The sequence below is a fragment of the Triturus cristatus genome, chromosome 4_1 (assembly GCF_964204655.1).
Source record: "Triturus cristatus chromosome 4_1, aTriCri1.1, whole genome shotgun sequence".
Lineage (NCBI taxonomy): Eukaryota > Metazoa > Chordata > Amphibia > Caudata > Salamandridae > Triturus > Triturus cristatus.
In genome coordinates this window covers 519,178,567-519,201,994 of record NC_140585.1, presented here as the reverse complement: position 1 = coordinate 519,201,994, position 23,428 = coordinate 519,178,567, and the positions used below count along the sequence as shown (strand labels likewise).

At 43.2% G+C, this 23,428-nt stretch overlaps 1 protein-coding gene across 2 annotated transcripts in view; it reads left to right on the top strand.

Annotated features, from left to right (window-relative positions):
- Nucleotides 1-23,428, top strand: part of LMNTD1 (lamin tail domain containing 1) — a 1,465,565-nt gene that overhangs the window by 306,137 nt on the left and 1,136,000 nt on the right. For both annotated transcript variants that reach the window (XM_085652774.1, XM_085652773.1), the window contains exon 6: nt 16,892-17,077. In XM_085652774.1, coding sequence (XP_085508900.1) covers nt 16,892-17,077 — 186 coding nt within the window. The remainder of the gene's footprint in view (nt 1-16,891; nt 17,078-23,428) is intronic.

Sequence of the window (23,428 nt, the reverse complement as noted above, 5' to 3'; positions counted from 1 at the left end):
CACCATTAAGTTCTTAACACATCTCTTAAAATTTATGGAGATAATTATCAAATCAATTGTTGAAGTAAATCCAGCCTGTTGGAAAGGTGGAGCATTTGACCGGTAGAGGGATGTAATGGATTTATTATAACTAAGTCCCAGGTCAACAGAAGTCTGTTTAAAGTATTACCATAACTTTGGTGATTAAAATGGGTGGTGATCAAAGACTAACTTGAGTCAGTTACCCCACATATAAATGCTGATCAGTTCCACTGCATATATCCCTATTGAAATCTCCAGCCAATACAATGAAAATTGGTCTTGGGTGGTGCTAAAGCAAGTTCTCCAATACTGTCCCCAACTCTTCAGCCACTAAAGTATGATTAGAAAAGTTATTATTGTAAAAAGTTATCCACATTAGGTCGGTCTTCCTTTGCCCAATAGCCAATAGCTACTATGATATGAAAGTATTACAAACTGTTCATAAAGATAACCTTTTCAAATGAGATGGTGTTAGGTAGAAGTGTAAATAGACCCCCTTTTGCTCTACCTGAAGGTGAGGGAAGCGCTTGGGTGAAAAAAGAACGATAGCCATTGACAAATATAGGTTGCTTTACCCAGGTTTCCTGGAAACAAATAATATCCAAGTTCTGAAACTCCTTAAACCAATTATCTTTCTTATTGCCATAGCCCGCTATGTTCCATGAAGGGGACGTGATACCCTGATGAGACTCCTGAGAGGGAGCCTCTCCCAGATGAGTTAGAGATGATACACTAAGTGGGTTAAGCAGGGTATCTTTACCCTGTGAATCTAAAGCTTGTGACTGACCCCCACAGTAGTTGCAGCGGAAGGGGCATTTAAACTATAAAACTCCAGCTCATTAAGAGGCAGAGGGAAATTAGAAGAGATAGAGAGTCAATCACAGGAGTCCATGCCCTTCAGGGGGGCAAACATTTTAGTGAAAGGGAAAAAGAACTGGTGGCATGCTGTCGAGGGATGGTCAGATTTCTATTTATTGGGCGGCTTGAACCATTTATATTTTAACTATTTATCACAGAGGGTTAATAAAAGAAGCCCAAAGGAACAGTATAAATCTGAGATTGTAGTGACGGAGTGCCTTCGCGAATCTTTGACCAGCCATTGAGTGTCAAAATTGAGGACGACACAATCCTTTTCAATCATTTTTAAATCTAGCCCAATCCAGGGAGTTCTTCTGGTCATAATCAGATGATTTTGACCGAGGTGGCCTATATTAGATGCTTGTGACCACCAATGCCTGGCTTTGGCCATTAGTTGGGATGTTGCCTCTCTTTGATCAGCTCTGAGTAAAGGAACATTAACTAAAATAAGTACAAAAGGACCTGCTGCTGGGGGTAAATTCATGAACTGGTGAATATTCCTTGGTAAAGGGACGGGAGGGGGAGTCCTGGATATAGACGTAATCAGTGAAATACGCTCCCTCCCTATGTTGCCTAGATGGTTCACCTGAGACATACTACATCTTAAAGTAGGACCTATGTGGCTTAAAGTAGACACCGAAGGATTCACAGTATTTGGTGAAGAGAAGGTGCTTTGAGTGCCTTGACAGGGCGGAATTTCAGTGATCTTACTTTTGCAACCCTGACACATATTATGAATATTAAAATTACAATATTTACAAAGTTGGGGTGTGTTGTAAGTAATTTTGAGGTGCAGAGATGGATTTACCAGGATTACAATTTACTCCCTCCAATGAATGTTGCAGTGCTCTGCTAGATAATAACACATCAAGTGCACGATCTATGGCATCTAAATGCACAAAAATCGGCTGCAGTAAGTGTTTGAAATTGTCTTGAAAATCATGCCGGTTTGAAGTTGATGTTGCAGCATCCTGTTGAGAACTGTTACTAGATGGCATCACCTGGGGGGGAGCGACTTTTCTCATTTGTTTGGTGGGGCAAGCAGGAGTTGTATTAGCAAGACCTCTTTTCCTTTTGCCGTTTATTACAGTTGGTGGGGGTAGTAGCGGAACACCATTAGCACTAGGGGTTACCGTTAAAGGTTGAGAGGGAACCAGGGTGGCTGTGGACTAATCAGACAGAACTGCTCCAACAGATGAATTAACACCCCGGAACAAAACAGGGTTGATGGTTCCCCGTCCCGTCCCCACCCCCAGTGATAGCCTACTCTCCTTTTCCAAGGCCGTGGTCGCCTTAGCCAGAAAAGTATCCAATGATGTAACAGTTACCTCCTCTGTAGATGCAGGAATCATCTTTTTCTTATCCGTAATGCACCCAGTGATTAAAATGTTGATGCTAGAGGGGGGTCCGACAGGCATGGACAAGCCCACGTTTGGCCCGGTTGTGCTCCTGCACGCGTCCCCCGCAAATTCCAGGTGTCAGAGGGGCAGGTGGGAGTTGTGGTCTCCCCAACGGCATTGGGTGCAGGTGCCATGAGACAAGAAAGCAGGCTGGCGGCAACACTGTCCGCGGGTACGAGGTGCGCTTTTATGCGCAAATTCAAAGTGTCAGAGGGGCAGATGAGAGTTGTGGTCTCCCCAGCGGCATTGGTGTGGCTTCCAGCCCAGCAATGCAGGCACCAGGAGACAGGAAAGCAGGTGGGCGGCAACAACTCAAATAACTGCATGTGTGGCGCACCTGCATACATCCTGTCAATACAACCTCTGCCTTACTGGCAGGTTTGGGCACATTAGCTCCTGAGTCCAGTAGATGAGTTGTTGGAGCACTTCAGGGATCTTCTATGTTTCCTCGTGTCCAATATCTACTACCTGTTGAATGTCACACGTAAGGCTCGCAGCATGTCAGCCTGACCATAGATGAATGTGCATGCAGTCGTTCACAGACAGCATTTGGCAGGTGGTCCTGCCCTCCAAAATGGAGGCCTTATCATCTACTTGTATAATTCTTGTCAATGGGATGGGGGGTCGAGGGTTCCTCAGACACTCCATATCCCCTTAGATAATGAACATGCTTGTGCAATGGACACATGTGCGCCAGTAAAGGGGGTTCCCTCATCTCAACCCTTGCTTGAGGGCCGTTTGAAACATCCTGCATTTGAAAACTGTTCAGATGGCTATTCATCATAGGGCATTGCCCAGAGGCCAGAGAGGAATATTGAACAAGCAGCTCCATCGTGTCCAGTAGGATTTCAGCAGACTGTGCTCTGTGTTCGCCATGTTTTCTGTATGCCTACATACCCTGAATTAGCCAAAATATAGTGTGGTGCACTACAAAGCACCTAAGTAAATCGATAGACTTGATTGGGGCACGTCCACTTGCACATGTGGAAACATTTCTCTGGAAGGTAGTTGTTTAGTTGGTGCCCACACTGCACATTACTGAACGGACAAAAAGAGCTTCTTACAATAGGAATCTGCACCTCCAGCGAAGAGGGTGCAGATGGTAGAGCCTGCTCTATGTCCCAGAAAATCAGACCGATTATGAATTTGAGCAGGGGGAGATGAAAGCCATAGCACTCATCGCTCCTGCAGAAAGTGCTTAAGCTTGCTTTACCTCCTATGGGAATGAGTCCTCACTAGGGTCTTGCTATCTTGTTTGCACCAGTTGAGGTGACACCCTGGAAATGCAAGAGTGGCGTCACAGGCAGTGGTGTGTTCCTGACCAGCCTAGAATTTCTACCCTTTCCTCCTGTTACCCTTCCAAATCCAAAATCTTATAATTTGTGAAGATACTCACGGCGTTTCGTGGAAAATAAGGCAACTGCGTTGTGCTCAAAACGGGTCTCTCCTTTTCTCTTCCTTACCATCGAATATATGACGTTGCAAAGCATGCCTTTACAACGCATGCCTTTACAACGTGCTCAGTACAACGACTGCGTTGTTACCACGCATACCATTACAATGCAAGTCATTACAACGACTTGCTATGGGGGGGGCGCTGGAGTTTGGAATAGTATAATTTACTATTCCAACTCCAGTCTGTGCAACAGTAGGGAAGGTGTTGGATTAAAAATCCAACACCTAAAGCCCCCTACAGCAAGTCGTTGTAATGATTTGCATTGTAAAGGTATGCATGGTAAGAACGCTGTTGTTGTACTGACCACGTTGTAATGGCATCGCGTTGTACCGACAGCGTTGTAAACGCTGTTTCCCTTGCCATCTCTCCTTTTGCCTTCATATGAGTTCAAATTGTTTAACGTCCTAGAAACACTTGTAAGTCTTTTCTATAAATTAGATTACTGCCATCAAAATCCAGCACTTTGCTAATCCTCGTTCATCAGTTAGGTTACTATTGGACCAAATATTATTTTTCTCTGAGTCCAATAAGTTGGTGTTTTTGTGCTCAATAGAAATGTGTCACCGCTGAAGTAGAAGGTTTCTATCCACACACCCAGAGTTAAGACATTTTAGATTTTCTTATTTAAACCTTAATAACAATATTTTTTATGAAAGATGGCCAGAATAATTGACCATCATTTTGAATTACATAAGAGGGTATGTACAGATTGTATATTTTTTGGAAACACGCAATCTGATTTATGGCATGACTTTTGTTCTTGGATTTTACCGGAACTAATTTTCTTTTTTGAAACAGATAAATGGACGTCTTTTTCTTTAACTTTCATCACGACAAAATGCTGCAGTCGGTAGCTTTTAAAATGTGTCAATCAAAAGTGGTTGTGCGGCAGTATGATGACAGCCTTTCAACTTTGTATCAAACTATTGTCGTATTCCTTACTGTAATTTGAACTTTAGTCATTCAGCTGTCTCAAGGGATGGTGCGGCTACTTTGTTATACAGTTGTAGCCAGCTCAATAAAAATATATCAAAGTGGAGATGGCAATTACAGGTTTTCCGTTGAGTAGTTGCATCTGTTCCACTTCCAAGGGCTGTCTTTCAATTGTTTATAGTTTGCCCCCTTTTCCACCAACAATATAATCCTTGTGTGGGAAGAGAGGACATCAGGGCTTGTATCCAAAGCAGGTTGAGTGGAATCTTCAGCTGACCAGCAGCATTGGCGGAGACCTGGGTCCTGTTTGTCCAATGAACTTGCTGAGGACTAGCCCTTGGAAGAAGAGTCTGGGTTTATCTTTGATATAAAGCATGTCTTGTCATTAGGGTGAATATACTCTACCCACTTGCATTATAAGCCATTTTTAGAAAACTCTTTTTTTCAACTCCATAAATGCAGAGGACAGAAGATTAACAGGCTGGTATATTGTGCCAATCATTACTGGGGTAGAGAAAATTCTGGTTTGGGAGCTTGATGCTTTGGGCTCTAGAGTCTCAACTGTGTAGTCAGGATGAATGATGGTTCAGTGCCCCAACACCATGACTGCGGAGTTGATTTGAGGCATAGATATTTCTGGGTGTCTTGCAGGGGTTGACTTAAAACATTTTCAATATGACATTTGGTTTGTTATGTTATGTGCCTTGGTAAAGTGCACTATTTCCCGCAAGGGTATCCTGGCGCTGAGCAGGTGTGTGTACCTTTCAATTTTTTCATACAATATGTCCATACTGACAGCAGATTCTGACATAAAGTCACATGCATCTATTAAAATGCAACCAACCACCACATCATGGAAAGAAAAATAAATACCTGAGTGTATCCATCTTACTCTAGCCAAGATGTTCACATCTTAATGAGACAACCTCCATACCAACTCCAACAGAAAGGTATTTATTCACATGTCAGGAAAGATTTCACCTTTGTTAGACACCGTCAATATCAACTTCCAATTAAAAAAACTTCAGCACTGTCATTTATCATGAACAGAGCTGCTGAGTTGATCTAAGAAGATTGGGACTTCTATGCTCACCTGCAGCCACCAGCATAGAAAAATCTTATTCTGGACCGCACAGGGCCTACCACTGACATGTCAGCCTGATCCCAAGAGTCTTGGTAAAAAGAGTACATTATGATTCCAAGACTATAACCCTAACGTACCACTAGATAGTTACTGGTGAGTGTTGTACATACTTTTGTTACAAAGTGGATGATGGGCAATTTGTTAAAAGTGAACTCTTATAAAGCATAGGTCCTTATAATGAGCGACCCTCCTACCCTCTCTACCCCAGTATGATGGCCAATGCTTCTTGGATCTCTGCTCAGTCTTGCTTCAGAAACCACTTTGGGTAGGAGAGGGGAGTTCTAGGTTACTAAGTGTTCGAGGTGTGCCTGAAACATATGGTAATAGCTAGAGGCTCTTGAAAAGTAAATGAAGGCAAGGGTTGTAGGACCCCTAGTTCAGACTCTATTGAGACAGTGTTCCTACCTCCGTCCACAAGAACAGACAGTAAGAGCCGTTAGACCATTCCATACCCCTATTAAACTTTACCCCACGCTGTTCACATGATGAGCTGCAGCACAAGTCTGACAGACACCTAACTGTGTACCTGTTTGTGAATGAGAGTGCAGTAAGGAAATAGGGGCAAAGAAATAAAACCCCATCAAAAGGTCCCGCTCATGCGACATGAAATCAATGTTTAAAAAAAAGTATGTACAGATATTTTGAGGATTGGGTGAAGTACACTAGTGGTAAGGATAAAAGTACTTCCCTGAAGAAGATACCATGGAACTTAAACATTGGAAAGCCTTGAAAAACGATCATCATCTATCATCCCCCAGGAGACAACCTCCTCTTCATCGAACACCTCATGGACTTGATCGCTTCTAACATGGGTCAGCAGAATACCCAAATATTCCTGGGCGACTTCAATCTCCATTGGAATGACATCAATGACTCAGTGGTCAAGAGTTTCAAAAACTTCTTGGATGATCTTACCCTCATCCAATCCTGCAACAGCCCGACACACAATAAAGGCTCAACCATTGATCTTATAATCGCCAAATCTGACATCATCCAGGTGGATTCGATCCAACCCTGTGACTGGTCGGACCATCATATTATTGCCTTCTATATCAAGGGAACCACCAAACACATTCCAGCGCAATCCACAAAACCAAAGATCTGGAAAAGAGACCTGAAAAAACTCAATCCAAACTCACTACCCTCTTCCAGCTACAATCTGCTCCAGCCCCCTGCAGTCACCTCTGATGTGCATGCTCTCACCAACCACTATCTCAATGCTATGACTACGATAATTAATGAGGTAGCCCCGCTGCAACTTAAGAGAGCTCCCATTAAAGATTCCAAGCCTTGGTATAACTCACTTCTTAATGAGGACAGACGGGCTCTCAGATCCTTTGAACGCAACTGGAGATCAGTCCCCTCAGCTATCCACCTTAAACTTCTAAGGAAAAAGAGAAATGCTTACTACAAAAAGAATTAACGCACTAAAGCTGATTTCTTCAGCCATCAACTAAACCAAGCAAAAAACCGCCCCAAAAAACGTTTCGAATTAATCAAAAATCAATCCAAGGATGCACCCCGACGGCTACAAGACCTAGCTCGCCCTCAACCTAACTGTGAAGAATTCTCTACTTTCTTTAATCTGAAGACCGACACCATCTCGAAGGATCTCCTCAATAACCAACTACCACACGCTGCTCCTAATACAGAAATCTCCACCTCCTTTCCAACCACGTCTGGCAAACCCCACCCGAAGCCTGGCCCTAAAAACGAGGCAGCATGGTCCTCCTTTGATTTGTACACTGAACACGACCTAGGCATAATCCTAAATTCCCTGAAACCGGCCAATCACCTCATTGACCCCCTCCCTGCCAATGCCGTCAAAGACCTTGCCCCTTGGCTTCTTCCACTTTGGACCAAAATCATTAACAGCTCTCTTCATCAAGGTTGCATCCCGGACTCCCTCAAAGCAGGTCAAGTCTCACCTATTCTTAAGAAACCCACTGCTGACCCTACGGATCTTAACAACTATCGACCCATATCCAATATTCCCACCCTCGCCAAATTGCTGGAAAAATGCGTTCACCGACAACTAACCAATCACATAGATCACTTTGAACTCCTAAATATACACCAATCAGGTTTCAGAGCAGGTCACAGCACTGAATCAGCCATGACACACATTATTGATGATGCGCTACAAATCCTTGACCAGAACGATGCGTGCCTACTCATCCTGCTAGACCTTTCCTCAGCCTTTGACACGGTCAAACACCAGAAACTAATCGATCTTCTGGAGCACAGAATGGGTATGTCTGGCACAGTGTTAAATTGGTTTACCTCCTTCCTCCATAACCGTACACAAAAATTCAAGGTGAACAACACACTCTCCAATTCCTCTCCTGTAACACTTGGGGTTCCGCAAGGGTCCGCACTCTCGCCGACCTTATTCAACTTGTTCATGGAACCTCTCACTGAAATTCTGCACGCGTCTAACGTACAATTCCATATGTACGCGGACGACACACAACTCTATCTCAAGATCAACTCCCTAGAAGACATTAATTTGCTTGACTCCACTCTCAGGACCACCCAGTCCTGGCTTTCAGATAATCATCTCAAACTGAACGCGCTAAAAACAGAATTCCTCCTCATAGCACCACCGGTCAAAGTGCCTTTAATGCACGACCTGATCAAACAGCGTACCGCCTTCGACGTTCAACCAACCATCGTGGATTCAGCAAAATCTTTGGGAATTACCCTCGACAGCAACCTTATGATGCAAAAACACATCAGCAACGCTACAAAAGGAGCTAATTTCCAGATGAATACATTGAGGAAGCTGAAACCCTTCCTGCCCTTCGAGGACTTCAAATTGGCAGTACAAGCTCTAGTTATCCCTCATGTCGAGTACGGAATTGTCTCCTTATGTGGCCTCCCAAAAGTTGCTACAGCCCCACTTCGAGCAACTATCAACGCGGCAGCTAGACTCATCACTGGCTCGAAAAGAAGGGCTCACATTTCCCCTGACCTTAAAGCCCTGAACTGGCTACCATTTGAAGCTAGAATCCATCTAAAAAGTGCGTGCATGACTCATAAAGCCCTACATCACAACACCCCCAGCTATCTCGCGCAGAAACTGACTATCTCTGGTGGTCTTAGGTCCTCTAGAAATGCTGGAAAACTTCTACTGAAACCACAATGGTTCATCAAGAAGAAAACCTATAAACGATCCTTCTCAGGGATGGCGCCCAAAATATGGAACTCTCTTCCCCCTGAAACCAGACCGAATGACTCTTCTGCATCGTTCAAAAAAGAAGTTAAAGCTTTGCTCATGGCAAAACTTAGATGATCAATTGCCATCCTTGCCCCGAGTTCTTTAGAGCCTGTTTAAAATGCTCCACTTGTTTAATCCTCCTAAGATTTCTTGCTCCAAATGTTGTTTTTATATGACTGTTACCTGCACACTATTGTTTGTTCCAACTTACTGTTTAGTTGTTATGTAAAGCGCTCTGATATCCGCAAGGATCTTGTTCGCGCTATATAAGACTTTCAAATAAATAAATAAATAATAAATAAGGATCCTAAGTATAAATCTAGTTCAGAGCAATGGGCAACCTTTCTAAAGTGGTATAAGGAATCCATGAAGTGTGTTGGGAGGTACGATCCTTCTGCATGGTTACCCCTACTTTTTGCCTCATGCTAAGCTGTTTTTGACTAGTCTGACTGGGATCCTGCTAATCAGGACACCAGTCTCTCTGCGTTCTTCCTTATATTGTTGTGGTAAGTACTTAAGTACATCCCAGATTGGATACTGGGGTGCCCTTATAAGTCCCTAGTACATGCACTAAGGTACCAAGGGCATAGGTACCTCAGAGGCCTCTCATGGGCTGAAGTATGTATTATGCTACCCATGAGAGACCATTCAAAATGGAATTACAAACCTGCCATTTCAGCTTGTGTAAGTTGGTGCTAGCACCACTTGCCAAAGATATTGGTATCCTATATCTTGGGTCACCGCACTTAGAATCTATAAGTCACCCCTATAGCAGGACTTTGTAATACTCAAGCAGGGTGATTGATTCTATGTGAGAGGGTGCCCCTGCATGAGCAGGACACCCCTGCAGCCTACGGAGTCCATTCTCCTCCGTTGTCAGTAAAGCAGCCATATACCATAAAGAGGGGCACGGCGTAATTTCGTGATGATGATCTCAAAACTGGCTGCAACCAACCCCATCATGTTTGGTATCAAACATGTTGGAATCATACCCCCACACTGTAAACGGTGTGGTAAGTATGATTCTAATCACTGGAAGAGCCCTCTGTTAGGCTATCAGTGTTCCCGGTGCCAACCTTCTAGACCCGAACAGCACAAAATGGTTGCTGCCAACCAGAGACACATTTCTCCCCCCTGCTGATGAGCTAAGCTCGAACAGAGGAAGGCATAACAATAGACATCCTGTCACAGGGAGATGTAATCACATCCCAGGCAGGATTTAGTGTATTGGGACCGAGTGGGTGCTCTTGCCAGTGCCACTAAGTCTGCATGAGGGGCACATTTGGTGTCCCTGTGCATAGTCCAGTTGAAACCAGTCCTGGGAACCGTTGGCTCCCACTCTGGCACAAAACTGTACGAAGGACAAGGGAGTAACCTCCCCCCATCCAGACCCTCCCCTGGGAGGGTCCCCTGAATCGTCCCAACCCTATCCTTAGGTTACCTAAGGGCTTACCTGCGGGTGGGTCCCTAGATTCATTGTGGGACAAGATTCAGATCAGACACCACTTCTTCTTCTACCGTCTGTTTACTCTGAACTTTGCTGGACTTCGTTTGGCCTCGAATTTGTCTTGCCTTCCAGTCTGCTGCATCGTCTGTGCCTGTGCACCATACAGGAACCTTCCAAGGCCTGTGGGCATCAAACACACCTGAAGGAATCTCCCTTGAAGTGAAGGAGTCCCTTCCCTGCATTTGCAAGCACTGCAACTAAGTTGACTGGTGTACTGATCCTGAGCTCCTTCGGACTCCAAAGGTTCTGCAACACAGGTGGTAGTTTTCCTAAGCTCCCGAGCCCTGCCCGCTTACCAAGTTTGAGGCCAGTATCCCTTGTGGGGCCTGCAATAACCGAACCCCTGAGCACTGCATCAACTTGCAGTTACAAAGGCTTGTTGGCTTCCTTCCAGCAAGATCTTCAGGCTCCAAGTAGCCCCAACCCAAAGCACCTCCAGTGACCAGAATCTTCAGCCACACTGCATCGTGTGCACCGTGGCCTGCATCTTTTGGTGAGCTGCTCGAGGTCCACTTGCAACTCCAGTGCCTCCTGCCTATGGGTCTTCTTGAGGGTCACCTTTGTTTCTTTTGGGTTCCCCTTGTTGCTCAGGGCCTGCCCTGTTGTGGTGAGTCTCCTGGAGCTTGCTGGTCCTGATGTTGCTCCGTCTTTAGCTCCTGCATTTGTTGCATTTGCCAAGGGTGGTTGGTGCTCTCCCCGGACACTGACCCCTCAGCACTCTACATCCTTCATGGGAGAGCTCGTGCATGGCTCCTGGTCTTCCTCATCATCGCCTGGTCCTCACAGCTGCAGAGTCAAGGTCATCGTCATCTCCCCTGCAACACCTGACATTGGAGGGCATTTGTCTTCCAAGTCTCCTGGTCACTCCTAAGTGACATAGACTCTGTCCCCACTGCTTGCAAGTACCTCTCATCTAGGATCCATCCTCGGATCCCAGTGGACACTTGCTCCTTCTCCAGCAGCGGCACTTTCCTGAAGTCCTCCATTGTGTTTGACGGCGGTTTCCAACACCAATTCACGCGTATGCACCCGGCTTCCTTGCCAGGTAACATGGGTAGTAGGGTATCCACGGGTGGGGTGGCTCTCCAACCTTCTGTCTTTCATGGGGTTACTTCAGGGTCCATTGGGAAGGGTCCTCAAACTTTAAAAATACAACGACTTACACATAGACTTGTACGGAGCACGCAGTCGTGTTCCCACACTGCACAAGCTCTCCATGGGGTCCCTATCTACTTACCTTGGGTGGTTCTGTGGGTCCCCAGCACTTCTACGTCCTCTCGACATCGTCCTTACTTGAGTCGTGGTTCTTCTATCACTTTCTTAGTATATGGGTTGGTCCCCCCTGCCCCGGGGTCCACTGTGTGTTCTGTGCTAATTACTCCATGTCGGAGCTATTTGAATGTACTACAGAGTATTCTATAACAACTACATATTTTTTATAAATACTTGGTGTGATTCTTTTTCACTTAGTCTATACTATAAGATTGCAGTCTGGTAAAAAAATTAAGGCTGATTTACACTCCTTCTGGACTAAGCCTGAAGCCTGCTCTCCACAGCTACCACTTAGAGAGCTTTCTAAGGTTGTCTAAGACCTCTTAAATCACCATAAGGGTTGTCTGGACTGGTGCAGGGTGCCCACTTACATAAGTGGACATCATATACCAGGCCAGCTTCTCACAAAGTGTAAACAAGCATTTCAAATGTTGGGATTGAAAGACATCCACAATAATCTGAGACACGTCTGAAGGACAAGACTAGGACTTGTGCCACACTATAGTGCCTCCTCCTTGCATATTTCCCCAAAAGTGCAGTGAGAACTCAGAAGTGGTAGAAGAAAATGAGGAGGATATATTTGATGTTCCAAGCGTCTACGTTACAACAGGAGATGCGTAGTATCATATGTCTGGTTTGTCTGGGTATGGAGCAGCACTGGTCAATGGGCCGATAGGAGAGGTACAGACAAATCAAGCATAGGTGACGAGAGGCAGATACAGCCACACCTCACTTGCTATCTCCAATATGATCTCGCTTAGTACCCCTCCACCCTGAAGCAATGAATTGGAATGGCCAGGTTTGTAGTGCAACTACTACTCAGGATAGTCTAAGATTGACCACAGCAAGAATAATGACAAAACTTGAAAGTGCATCCTGACACAACCAACCTACTCTTGGATAGCGGAGAAAACAATGACACTCTCAGTGCTATTTCCTAGGCCCATCTAGATACCCCTAAGAGTACCTGGGCCATGGAATAGGTGACCAAGTCCCCATAAGTCCTCTGGTTATCTGCTGATCTAGTGAATGTCAAATGACAATTCCTTAGCATACGTGGTAACCCTCAAAAGTTCTGTTAAGAATTGCAGACTGTATTTGCATTTATAAACCGAACTGATCTCAATTATTATATATCATTATGACAAGTGCAGTGAATGATTGGTTAGTATAGACATCTAATTGGCCGTGGCAAACACCTGTTGGTTAAATTGCTCTTATTGCTCCTAGTGATGCATGGTTGCAGTGATGCAGTGGTGAAGTAAATCCTGTAAAACCAGGCTGGACAAAGATTAATAAACATATGACTAAACTTCCTGCATAGTCATCAGACAAGTCAAAGGGCATGTTATGACATTTCTAATACTTCTTCAAAGCTTGTAAAATGGCACCAGTAGCTCTCAAGTATGCTTTAAGGTCCTGTATTTCTCCCATGCCAATGGCCTTAAAGTTTATTGGGCTGATTTACAGAACTAATCTGAGACAAAATCCTAAACGTGCTACTTCTGGTATTCACAGAAGGCACTTACGATTTTTGCTATTCACAGAAATCACTTACGATTTCTATCTTTACGTCCGCAGTCGGGCCGGAATCTCCGCACCCAGACTGTACTCTCCGCACCAGGACCGTAGTCTCCTGCTACGGCCGTACTCTCTGGCTCGAACTGTATTCTCCGAATCCGGCTGGATAAAGTGGAATCAATGGGCTGGAATGCAATTTTTACAAAAAGGAACATTAGGAATGTGCGATATATGGTAGAGGAGGTCATGAAAGATAGTTTGGGCAGGGAAAAGGGTATGGCCAGACACTACATCATAACCCGGAAAAGTTTTCTCCTTTGCATAGTCCGGGTGGGAAGATTCTGGCCCAACTGTGTATGTAAAGATAGGAGTCGTAAGTGATTTCTGTGAATACCAAAAATTTTAAGTGCCTACTGTGAATACCAGAAGTAGTAAGTTTAGGATTTTGTCTCAGATTAGTTCTGTGAATCGGCCTCTATGAATGTGGTCTCAGCAGATAACTGATGACTATAATCAAATATATGTTTTAGATTGTATCACATACTTCTGAGATCAGTTTCCATATTCAAAAGTGTCACAAAGGTGACACCAAAAAGCCTACACCAGTATAGTGTGGAGGGACCCCACATAGTGCTCTCTAACATAGCATCCCAAGAGCTCTCCAGCTACACAGGGTTGCAGCCCATGCCTCAGGGTATGATTAGGAGCTCTATGATGAAGCATTCTGTTCTGTCGGGGGATGAGGGCTTTCATCCGTAATAAAGGGAACTCCATAGCTAACTAGTTGATTGTTTTTTCATCTTAGTCCACATTTAATCATAACCTTCCCTACCCCAGGATATTACTGATCCATCCATGCTCTTCTTCACACTGGGTTATTCTTTTGTCACCAAGAGTGTCAGTTCCTGTTCTGTCTGGAATTTAGAAAATCTGTGAGATCCAGAAAGGGGCAGGCTATACAGAAGTTATCAGCCTTGCAGTTGATGTGGGTGAGGATCATTCATGCAAGACCACCTATTGGAGGTACTGTGACTATTGTTGTGATGATGTAGGCTTGTCTAGTGGGAAACCATTGTTAATCTATTTAAGTACACTTGCAGGCTCAGGTTCAAGCTCATTACTGCCAAGAGGTTCCTCACAAAATGTGACTTTTCCATCACTCACTTCAGGAGAGCATCCACCAGAGATCCTGAGTAAATAAGATGCAGTTTGAGTCAACCCATTGAACACAGTAGTGTGCGAGTAAAGATGCAAGCACTTATTCTTGCTAGGAGTCTAGTGATTGTATTATATTAATCTGGCCCATGTACTATCTCTGCTCTGGATGTAGGCACCAGATTACAAAAAAATATTGGTGTCCCCAGTGCAGATGTGAACTCTCACCTGCAATAGGAACAGTGCAGCAATGAAAGATGGACCTGAAAGATGGGCCTGCAGCTTTAAACCACTTCATGGTCTCTCACTGTAGGGGGACTGGCCTGATTCATTACCCCTGAAGCACCCCTGAAGCAATATTTGACAACACTTCCCTAGGTGGATGTCTGAGGAGTCACGTGGATGGTTTTGCCACCTCCCATAAGGCACCTTTGTGGGGTGCTCTAACAGTGCACACATTCCTCAGAGAAGCAAAAGTGTGTATGCCACAGGGTAGGTGTCAGTATTGTGGCACAATAGTAGAGGGGCTGCATTCCCTCATTTGCCTATGACCATGCCCTCATGCAAATGTGTAAAAGCCCCGTTGATATTGTGTGGGTGCAAGATGCGAGTCCGCACAAACATCTGTGACTTCTCTGTGATACAGAAATGCCCTCCGGGTGCAAATCTTGGGTGGAAATATCCCTTGCAATTAAAGGGAAGTTCCTGTAATTTGGGTCCAGGAGGGATGTGTTTCACTAGCACAGAAATCTGCTTGTCCTTCCAGGACAGTGGCATCTGATCAGTTAATAATGAAATAGATTTGTATAGAAGCAAGCTAGCAAGGAAAAGGCTATAGGTTTAAATGAATACGACTTGCTCTGTTGTTTGAAAATGCATTTCTTGAGATTTCTTGTGTATGGCAGTGTGCGGAATGTTATTTTGCCGCACTGTATATGTTGGAAGTGAAGTTTAATCACAATGGTGATGCTGATGATCGAATAGTGCAAAATCAGTTGGTGCATAGTACGTAAATAGCAAAACACAGAAGAAGTTGTTACAGGCTAATGTCCCACTCCGAAGAGACTTGTGGAATTCACACATAGACACAAAGGAACAGAATTTCACTTTCAAGCTCCTAAAACAAAGAGAAAGGATCAAATCAGTTGCCAAAGTGAAGTAATTTGAAACAGGTTTAGCACCCTGGAAGAACATGTATGTGAGGAGCCTCAAAATATCCTTAACAAGGAGAATTGGATCAATGTTTTAAGACAGTTTCCATTTTAAGGGATGTCTTTCCATAAGATATTAATTCTAGAGAGTTTCTACTGGGGAATTTCTATGAAGCAGTTGACATTATGTGGGTAATTTGGCACCTGAGGGTTCAGCACAGGTTAATTTGATAATTGCTTGTGATTTCACCCTTAAAGGATTGTGGTTACTGCTGGGTTAGGCATTCACCCCCCTCAAACAATAACCCAATTTCTAAAAGGTTGTATAGCAAATATTCAGGAAAACCTAGGTAGGCACTGTCGGCATAATCAAGTCTTGTACTGACCAAGAGTACTATTGCCTAGACTCTATAACAAAAGCTCACATACCTAAATGGTTTATTCAGGGGGACAATTCTGCCATAATGATGCAAAACAATCTAGATAGGAGTAAGACAGGGGTGGTCATCAGAATTGATAAGAACTCCCAGTTTTGTTTTACCGTAGCTACTAGTGAAAGCGTGAATGAGATGGCCCTACATCCATAGACCATGATCTCATTTTGAATGAGTTTATTTTGAGATGGATGGTGCTCCGCGAGTGTTTTTTGGTAGGCATTCTAAAAACTGTTTTGATCATCCAGGGAAGATAGTAGGATTTGAGCATAAGCCACATATTGTCAGCATAATTCTATCAGTGTATCACTCAGAAGTGATGCAATTGTTGGTTTTCCCATTAATAAACTTTAATAGCTATAATTTCTTGAATATTATCGCGTATACTCTTATAAAGGTCCTTACAAAATTACACTGATAATATTAAATCATGGAGTATTAATGTGAAAGATATTTTAAATTAAGACACTAGTCAACAATTCAAGAGTCAGATGGACTGATGTTCCTGTGTATGGTATTGGACCAACTAATTTGTTTCTGTGTATCATTTTCACACTACAATTTGTTTATCATCGTGATGAACTACACACACTTTGGAAGCAAACTGTTATTTATGTTTACGTTTGTCATTTGTCTTGGTTAGATAATATTTTTAGCAACGCTTCACAATGTCTTATGGACCTACAAACTTGGTTATGTATGAAATGACAGCGCATCGAATAACACTGTATAACATTTGCTGTGTCATTTCAGCAGTTGTTTTCCATGGTACACCATCAGAGAGAGTGTAACACTGAGTTGTCTTTTAACTGGTGGTAGGAATCCCAAGAAATGAGAGAGAGGGTTGCTCGCTCTGAGATGCTCGTACTCCAGTTAGAAGAGAAGTTGCGTGCCGTAAGCAAGCCAGACCCGGTCCTCATTGAAACGGTGCAGAAGATTCAGGAGTCCAGCGAAGCGGAGATGAAGAGATTCCAGGAGGAGACAGAACATGTCTACAACCAAAATGTAAGTCTATAAGTTGTATGTTTTTGAGGACAACTATTTTGTATTGTTTTTATGCCTGAGACACAGTCTGTCTCATTTTGTGGAATATAGGCTTTAATAAGAGAGTCAATGGGAAATGATTCAAGAAATTAGATGTAACAATGTACTTAACTATTTTGATATATATTAAAGTATGTAATGGAGGTTAAATTTCCTGGCATATATTGATATGTATTTCAATCCGAATATCACAATAGTGCTTTGCAGTGCATCATTATTTGATGAGCCCCTTTCCATAAACGGTGAGATTTCCACCAGCCAGTAGTGCACGGTGTGCATGGATTATATTTAATTCATAGATTTTGTTATTAAATGCCTACCCTAGCTTGCTAATATTTAATGGGTTATTGTGAAAGTAAAATAATGTACATCACATACATTTTGATTAGAATTGTAAAGTTTCAGACATATACAGATGTATGGAACTAAAATTCACTATGCTTTTTAACGGAATTGAACATAAACCTGACATTTTACAGGCCAAACAGTCCAAAAAGAGGGTTTAAAAGGCAGTAAGGCAATTTATAATGCACTCCAAGTAAAAGGGATTTATCACCTTCAAAAGCATTCTTAATATTGTCCTTAAAATCAAAGCACTGCTTTCAGGAAAGTGCTTTGTCCACATTATGCCCTACTTAATTGTGAAACTTGGGGGCAGATGTACTACTTTTTCACACAATGCAGTGAAGCAATCACATTTGCTGTGCTCTTTTGCACGGAGCTATACGGAGGCATTGACCAGCGAGTGCGCAGCATTGAAGACTGTTAAACTACAGGCGCCCTCCCCTACCGTGAAAGCTCATGGAGCGCTAGAGCCTCCAAAAGAGAGTTAATTAAGATACCAACTAGGTACGTTTTTTGCATGCCGAATTGAGCATGTTCTGATGGTTAAACCATATTGGGTACATATTACATATAAATGATATGTGAGTGACATAGGGATCATGCACGGTCCTGAAGAGAAAGCCAAGGGGATTGACTTTTGAAACATGTTGACCAAGTAGAAGGCTACTCATAACAGTAGACCACCTACGTTTCCCCATTTTTTTAACGTTACCAGCTAGGAAAGTGAATAAAGTACATTTTTCCACTAGCCAGGGAACTTTTAATTATTGCACTACTATCTCCTTGTGGACTAAACACGAGGAGGCCAGAGAGGGAGAGGCAAGTTCACAATAATTTTTAGTGGATCCCAAGGGTACACAAAGCGCAATAGTTCGATATGTCTTTAGCTCCTTAATGTCAGGAGCCCAGGGGGAAGTTGCGCCTGTGAATCTTCCTGTTCTTCTGTCAGGTGAAGGCTGTTTCCTCCCAAGCACGAAAGAAGAAAAAAAAGAAAGAAAAAAACGATGTTTAGAACAGGACCTCGTTTTGTTTCAGCAGTGCACTGGGGAAAGGGAGTGAGGAAGAATCACCTGGACCGCCACCATGTGGAGTGTGGAACAGGGTAAGGGATCCTGGAATTAACGGAGCCCTCCCTCCACCCTTGATGGGCCGGCTGGCGAGGTACTAATGGGATTTTTGGTAGTAAACCACCCACGAACCCTGGCACGTTCCTCAGGGAGCCACGCACCTCCTGGGGCGTGGCTGGCGTTGTCGCGGTACCGGAAAAGGTCCGGTTCCTTCTCTCGTGGCTGTCCCTGGTTCCCTCGCTTTGCGGCTGCTTCTTCTTCGTGATGGTGCCTCCAGGCTCTGTTGCGTCTCTCCTGGTCGGGCGCTTCGATCTTGGACGCTCTTCGTTGTGCGGCAACTGAGCTCCTCTGATAGCTGTCGAGGTCTGTGACGTCCTCTTCAGTCTGGACCTTCGGCGTAGCAGCAGCCTCTTCCCTAGGTCCCGTACCGGTCTCAAAAGGCGGCTCTTCCTCGTACGTCACCCTGGTGCGATCAGGTGACGAGGTCACATGGGAGATCACTTCATCGGAGAGATGACCGGAATTAAAGGGGCCGCTGGCTTCCCAGTACTGCGATGTTCTCGGGGACTGTGAACAAACAACAGGAGAAAGTTAAGGGGATATTTGTCCATCGTCTACTCCCTGAAGGGGCGTCTCGTGACACTCCTTTGACCCTATCACTCTAACTCTTGCACTACACATAGCCTTTTTCACTGTATTAAGTGCTCCCACATCTCTGTAGGTTGTAGCACGCTCCACCTCGTAGAGGGACGGGAAGACCCCAATGATGAAGCATGACACTAAGGGATTCTTAGTGTGTGAGGGTATTTTGAAAATACATAGTGTTTCCCATGACAACTGTTTGGGTCAAACACTAACTATCCACCACTTTCATTAGAATTTCTTTACACAAGGAAGAATATATTGAATATTGGTAGAATCTCTTTGTTTAATTCTATTTTGCACTGCGCAAGAGTGGGAACACAGCACAGAAACATACCTACTAATGATTAGCCTGCTGCTGTTAGTCCCTGCACTGATACTCTAATTAAACTGCCTTGCACGAGGCACACCCTCACACCACAGTGCAGAGGGGAGTTTGCGCAGTTCAGCATATGATTTGTACTGGAAGAATGACCTCCAAGAACACATTCCTATGCCTAGACACGTTTCAGAAAGATCCCATGCGCGGAATGTGTGCTGTGCACTGCGGCACACAAGCAGTGTGTGGAATTTTTGAAAAACATTTTCTCTTATTAATTACTGCTTTGCTGAGGTGTTAATTTTTTATTCAAAATATGGGCTGGCTATATTAGTAGATCAGACTGTACATCAAAACCTATGGGCGTTGTGCTGAGCCACCCAAGTAAGACCCGCTTGTTGCAAAGCAATCCAAAACGGTTTTTGCATTGAAAAAAGGTCACGTTTTATGCTGGTATGTCAATGCCCGTTAGATTTGTCTAGCCTAAGCATGAAGGTTCCAAATCGGTATGCCGCCATTTTAAGAATGGCTAACATGCCTTGCCTTTGCCTGGGCCCTGAAAAGCACTGGTAAGGCGCTGTCTACTATAGAATTTCACCTGCACTAAGATCTTGCATTCTTACTCATGTACGAAAGTCATATACTCCTTTTATTCTCATTTGATGTTTGGTTTAGAGCTTCCCCTATGGCATAGCCTCTTATGTGGTACTGACTGCTCCTTATGGGAATCTTAAAGAAGCTCTTTTTTTAATAAGGCAGCAGCAGAGGAACAACTTTCAGAGTCCAACTGAGCACAACAACAGTCACCACCTACTTCCTCATTCTGATTTTTGCTAGAGAGTTCCCCTCTCCTGTTCCTCAGGAAAAGATGGAAATGGCATTGATGCAGCGGACGTATCATGTTGAATCCTAAAGGGTCCTACACAGTCCCACTCACCTGTCACCATATTTAAAAAAAAAAAAAAAAAAAAAACAGCTACAAATAGGTACTGGTCTACGTTTCTTAAAGCAGAAGCTGTTACTATACTAGAGGTCACCATCCTATTGTATAAGGAGACCTACTTCTGATCAGTAAAAATTACCTCAAGCTACTAACAAATATTTTTACTACTGTGACTGTGAACATATCAGTGTTTAATGACCACCCTGCACTAGAAGAACAGTAGTAACTACACATCAAATCACAGAAAGCGTTACCAAAATTCATGTCACATATTTTTTTTTTATCAGCAAAAAGGGCCTCCATATCAGTGTCTTCTGGCACCAAGTAAATACCATCAGCAGTGAGTGTCCATAGCCAAGCATAAATTGTCATTTAAGTAATAACTTTATGTATAGTTTGGAAAATTATTCGTTTTATCCCCAAACATCAGCTTGTAAAATATTGTTCTATGAATTTTTTCATAAATAAGCCAAATTCCAACCCGCCCCCCAAAAAAACACTATTTCGAAATACCAATGATTGTTTTCAGTAGAAGACGTTCCCAACTTGTATCTTGTCATTTGCTTCAAGTGATCACCTGAATCACTGTCTCACATTCGATTCTGTCTTACTTGCCAATATATTGCCATCAGATGCCAAGGGTGGCCTTCGTTGTTTTAGGGATGAACTACATGTTGTAGAGAATGTCCACCAAATGCAACAGTTGGCCAATATTATTTCTGAGGTGGTACACCGATCAACTAATGAAATGCATGTTTTGTATTGAATTACAGAAGTTATTTAGTTTGTTCTCTGTCAGGCTAACCAATGAAAACCTACCCAGCTATTTTTTTCATGTACTCTGAAATTATTAATATAACATTTATTTTATCATCAATTATTTGAAGAATTCATTATGGTTATGGAATTTAAACGTACAGACATGAATATGTATATTGTACATGAGAATCAAATGTTTTTATGTTCTTAGTAGTAGTGAGTGATATTCACATAATTTGTTTTCACGTTATTATTAGTATTTTAGAACAATTGCACAAAGTTATGCATAATTACACAAAATACAAATCCACCATTTTGCTCTGTCGTTTATCTCAAAATGTTTTCTTGCAAAAATCAAGCTGCCCACAACAGCTGCCCACCTTCTAATTGTTCACATTGTCCCGCTATGATTTTCCTGTCAGCACCAGCATAATTACACAATGTGGTGCAATGGTGTAATTTTGGGAATTTGACATAACGGGAAACATGAATTCCCCCATTTCTTCGAATTACACTGGTATAATTTAAATTTCGCCCTGGCCTAGTTCTTGATTTCATAATGCCCTTTGTAAAATCTGGTTCTCTTCATCACGGATCTACCAATATTTTAAAGCAAGATCTGATTTTCTATGATCAGGGATCCTGTTGATCTGCTGCTGTGTCAGCCTTCACTACCTAACCTCACTCTTACAAAATGCATGTCAAGGACAAATGTCAGCACTTTTCTTTGAAGAAATATGCGTTTCCAGTGATTGTGCGTCCTAATCTACACAAAGTGCAACAGACACTGTACTGATGCTTATCTTTCTCAAATATTTTTCTGGAAAATAGCTTTCTGTGTGTGGATCGAATTTTCAGTCTATATTATTACAGACTATGAATTATACACGTCAAAAACACAGGAAAAATTATCCACATCTATGTACATTAACTCACTGCGAATGATAATACTTCTTAAAATTCTTGCAATGATGAATCAACTAGTGCAATTTGTAATAATTATTTGTGGTGCTAATTCCAGAAAAGATTTAATTGCTATAAATTAGGGTCTTGAAGCACAACATCAAGAAAACAATACGGCACAGATTAACAAAAAATATGTTCAGTATAGTAACTAAAGTTGATGCATTGCGTGAAAGAGAAAGAGCAGAACAGAGCTATGTCTACTAAGATGTGGTGCGGTTTCCCCTCTCCCTTTACTATCGCATTTTAGCCTAGGCTGCCCTGTGTCAATTTGTTCCATAGGGCAAAGGTGTGTGCATTCTGTAAGGAATATCTTTCGGACAGGAAGGGAACCCTTATAATGCAAAAACTATCCTTTGTCACTGTTCTTGCTTTGTATGTGTGCTGTACACGTGCAAAGTAGGTCATGCATTGGAGAAGCCAACTGGTCTCACCTATGCAAGAGCTATTAGCTTTGTCAATGTGTTTAAGCCATGTTTGTAGTCTTGGTTTCTACAATACAGTCTCCATCTTCCTTTTTGCCATAGTTGCTGAATCACATTTTTAGTACTATGTAGCTTGCAATAAGTTTGTTGCAGTAAGTTGCTCACATAGGGGAGGGAATGCAGGGTCGAAGTGATGTGGTCATGGCGCATCAAATCGAACAGTAGGTGAGAAACAACTTCTTGAATTCTCTGAAGTTTAGATAGGGAAGAGCTTGGCATGTATATAGATAAGTTGTTACAGTAGTCCAGACCAGAAGTGATAATGAGTAGAGTTAGAGTTATTTTCTAAGAGTGATGGGTAGAGCGTCTGCAGAACTCCTTTATAAAAGACAAGGGTGATGTTAAATTGTCTTTTTGAACACGTTCATCCTAGTGGTGAAAAAAGTTCTCTGTCAACGAATACACCCAGATTAGGCACTCTACCTTCAGGGATTGGATAACCCTGTTCCGCAGGCCAGGGTAGAGAGAAGGCACTGGGGTGATTCGTTCCAGAGAAGGCATTTCCCTTTTGTAATCATAAAACACAGTTAATTATTCTGCATCCCTCTGTGTACCTGAGGGAGACCTGGGTCAGTTGGAATTGTTGTCCGGTTCATCTTCGAGCTTGAGATGGAGCTAACCCTGTTCCGCAGGCCAGGGTGGAGAGAAGGCGCTGGGGAGATTCGTTTCAAGAAGGCATTTCCCTTTTGTCATCATAAAACACAGTTAATTGTTCTGCATCCCTCTGTGTACCTGAGGGAGACCTGGGTCAGTTGGAATCGTTGTCCGGTTCATCTTCGAGCTTGAGAT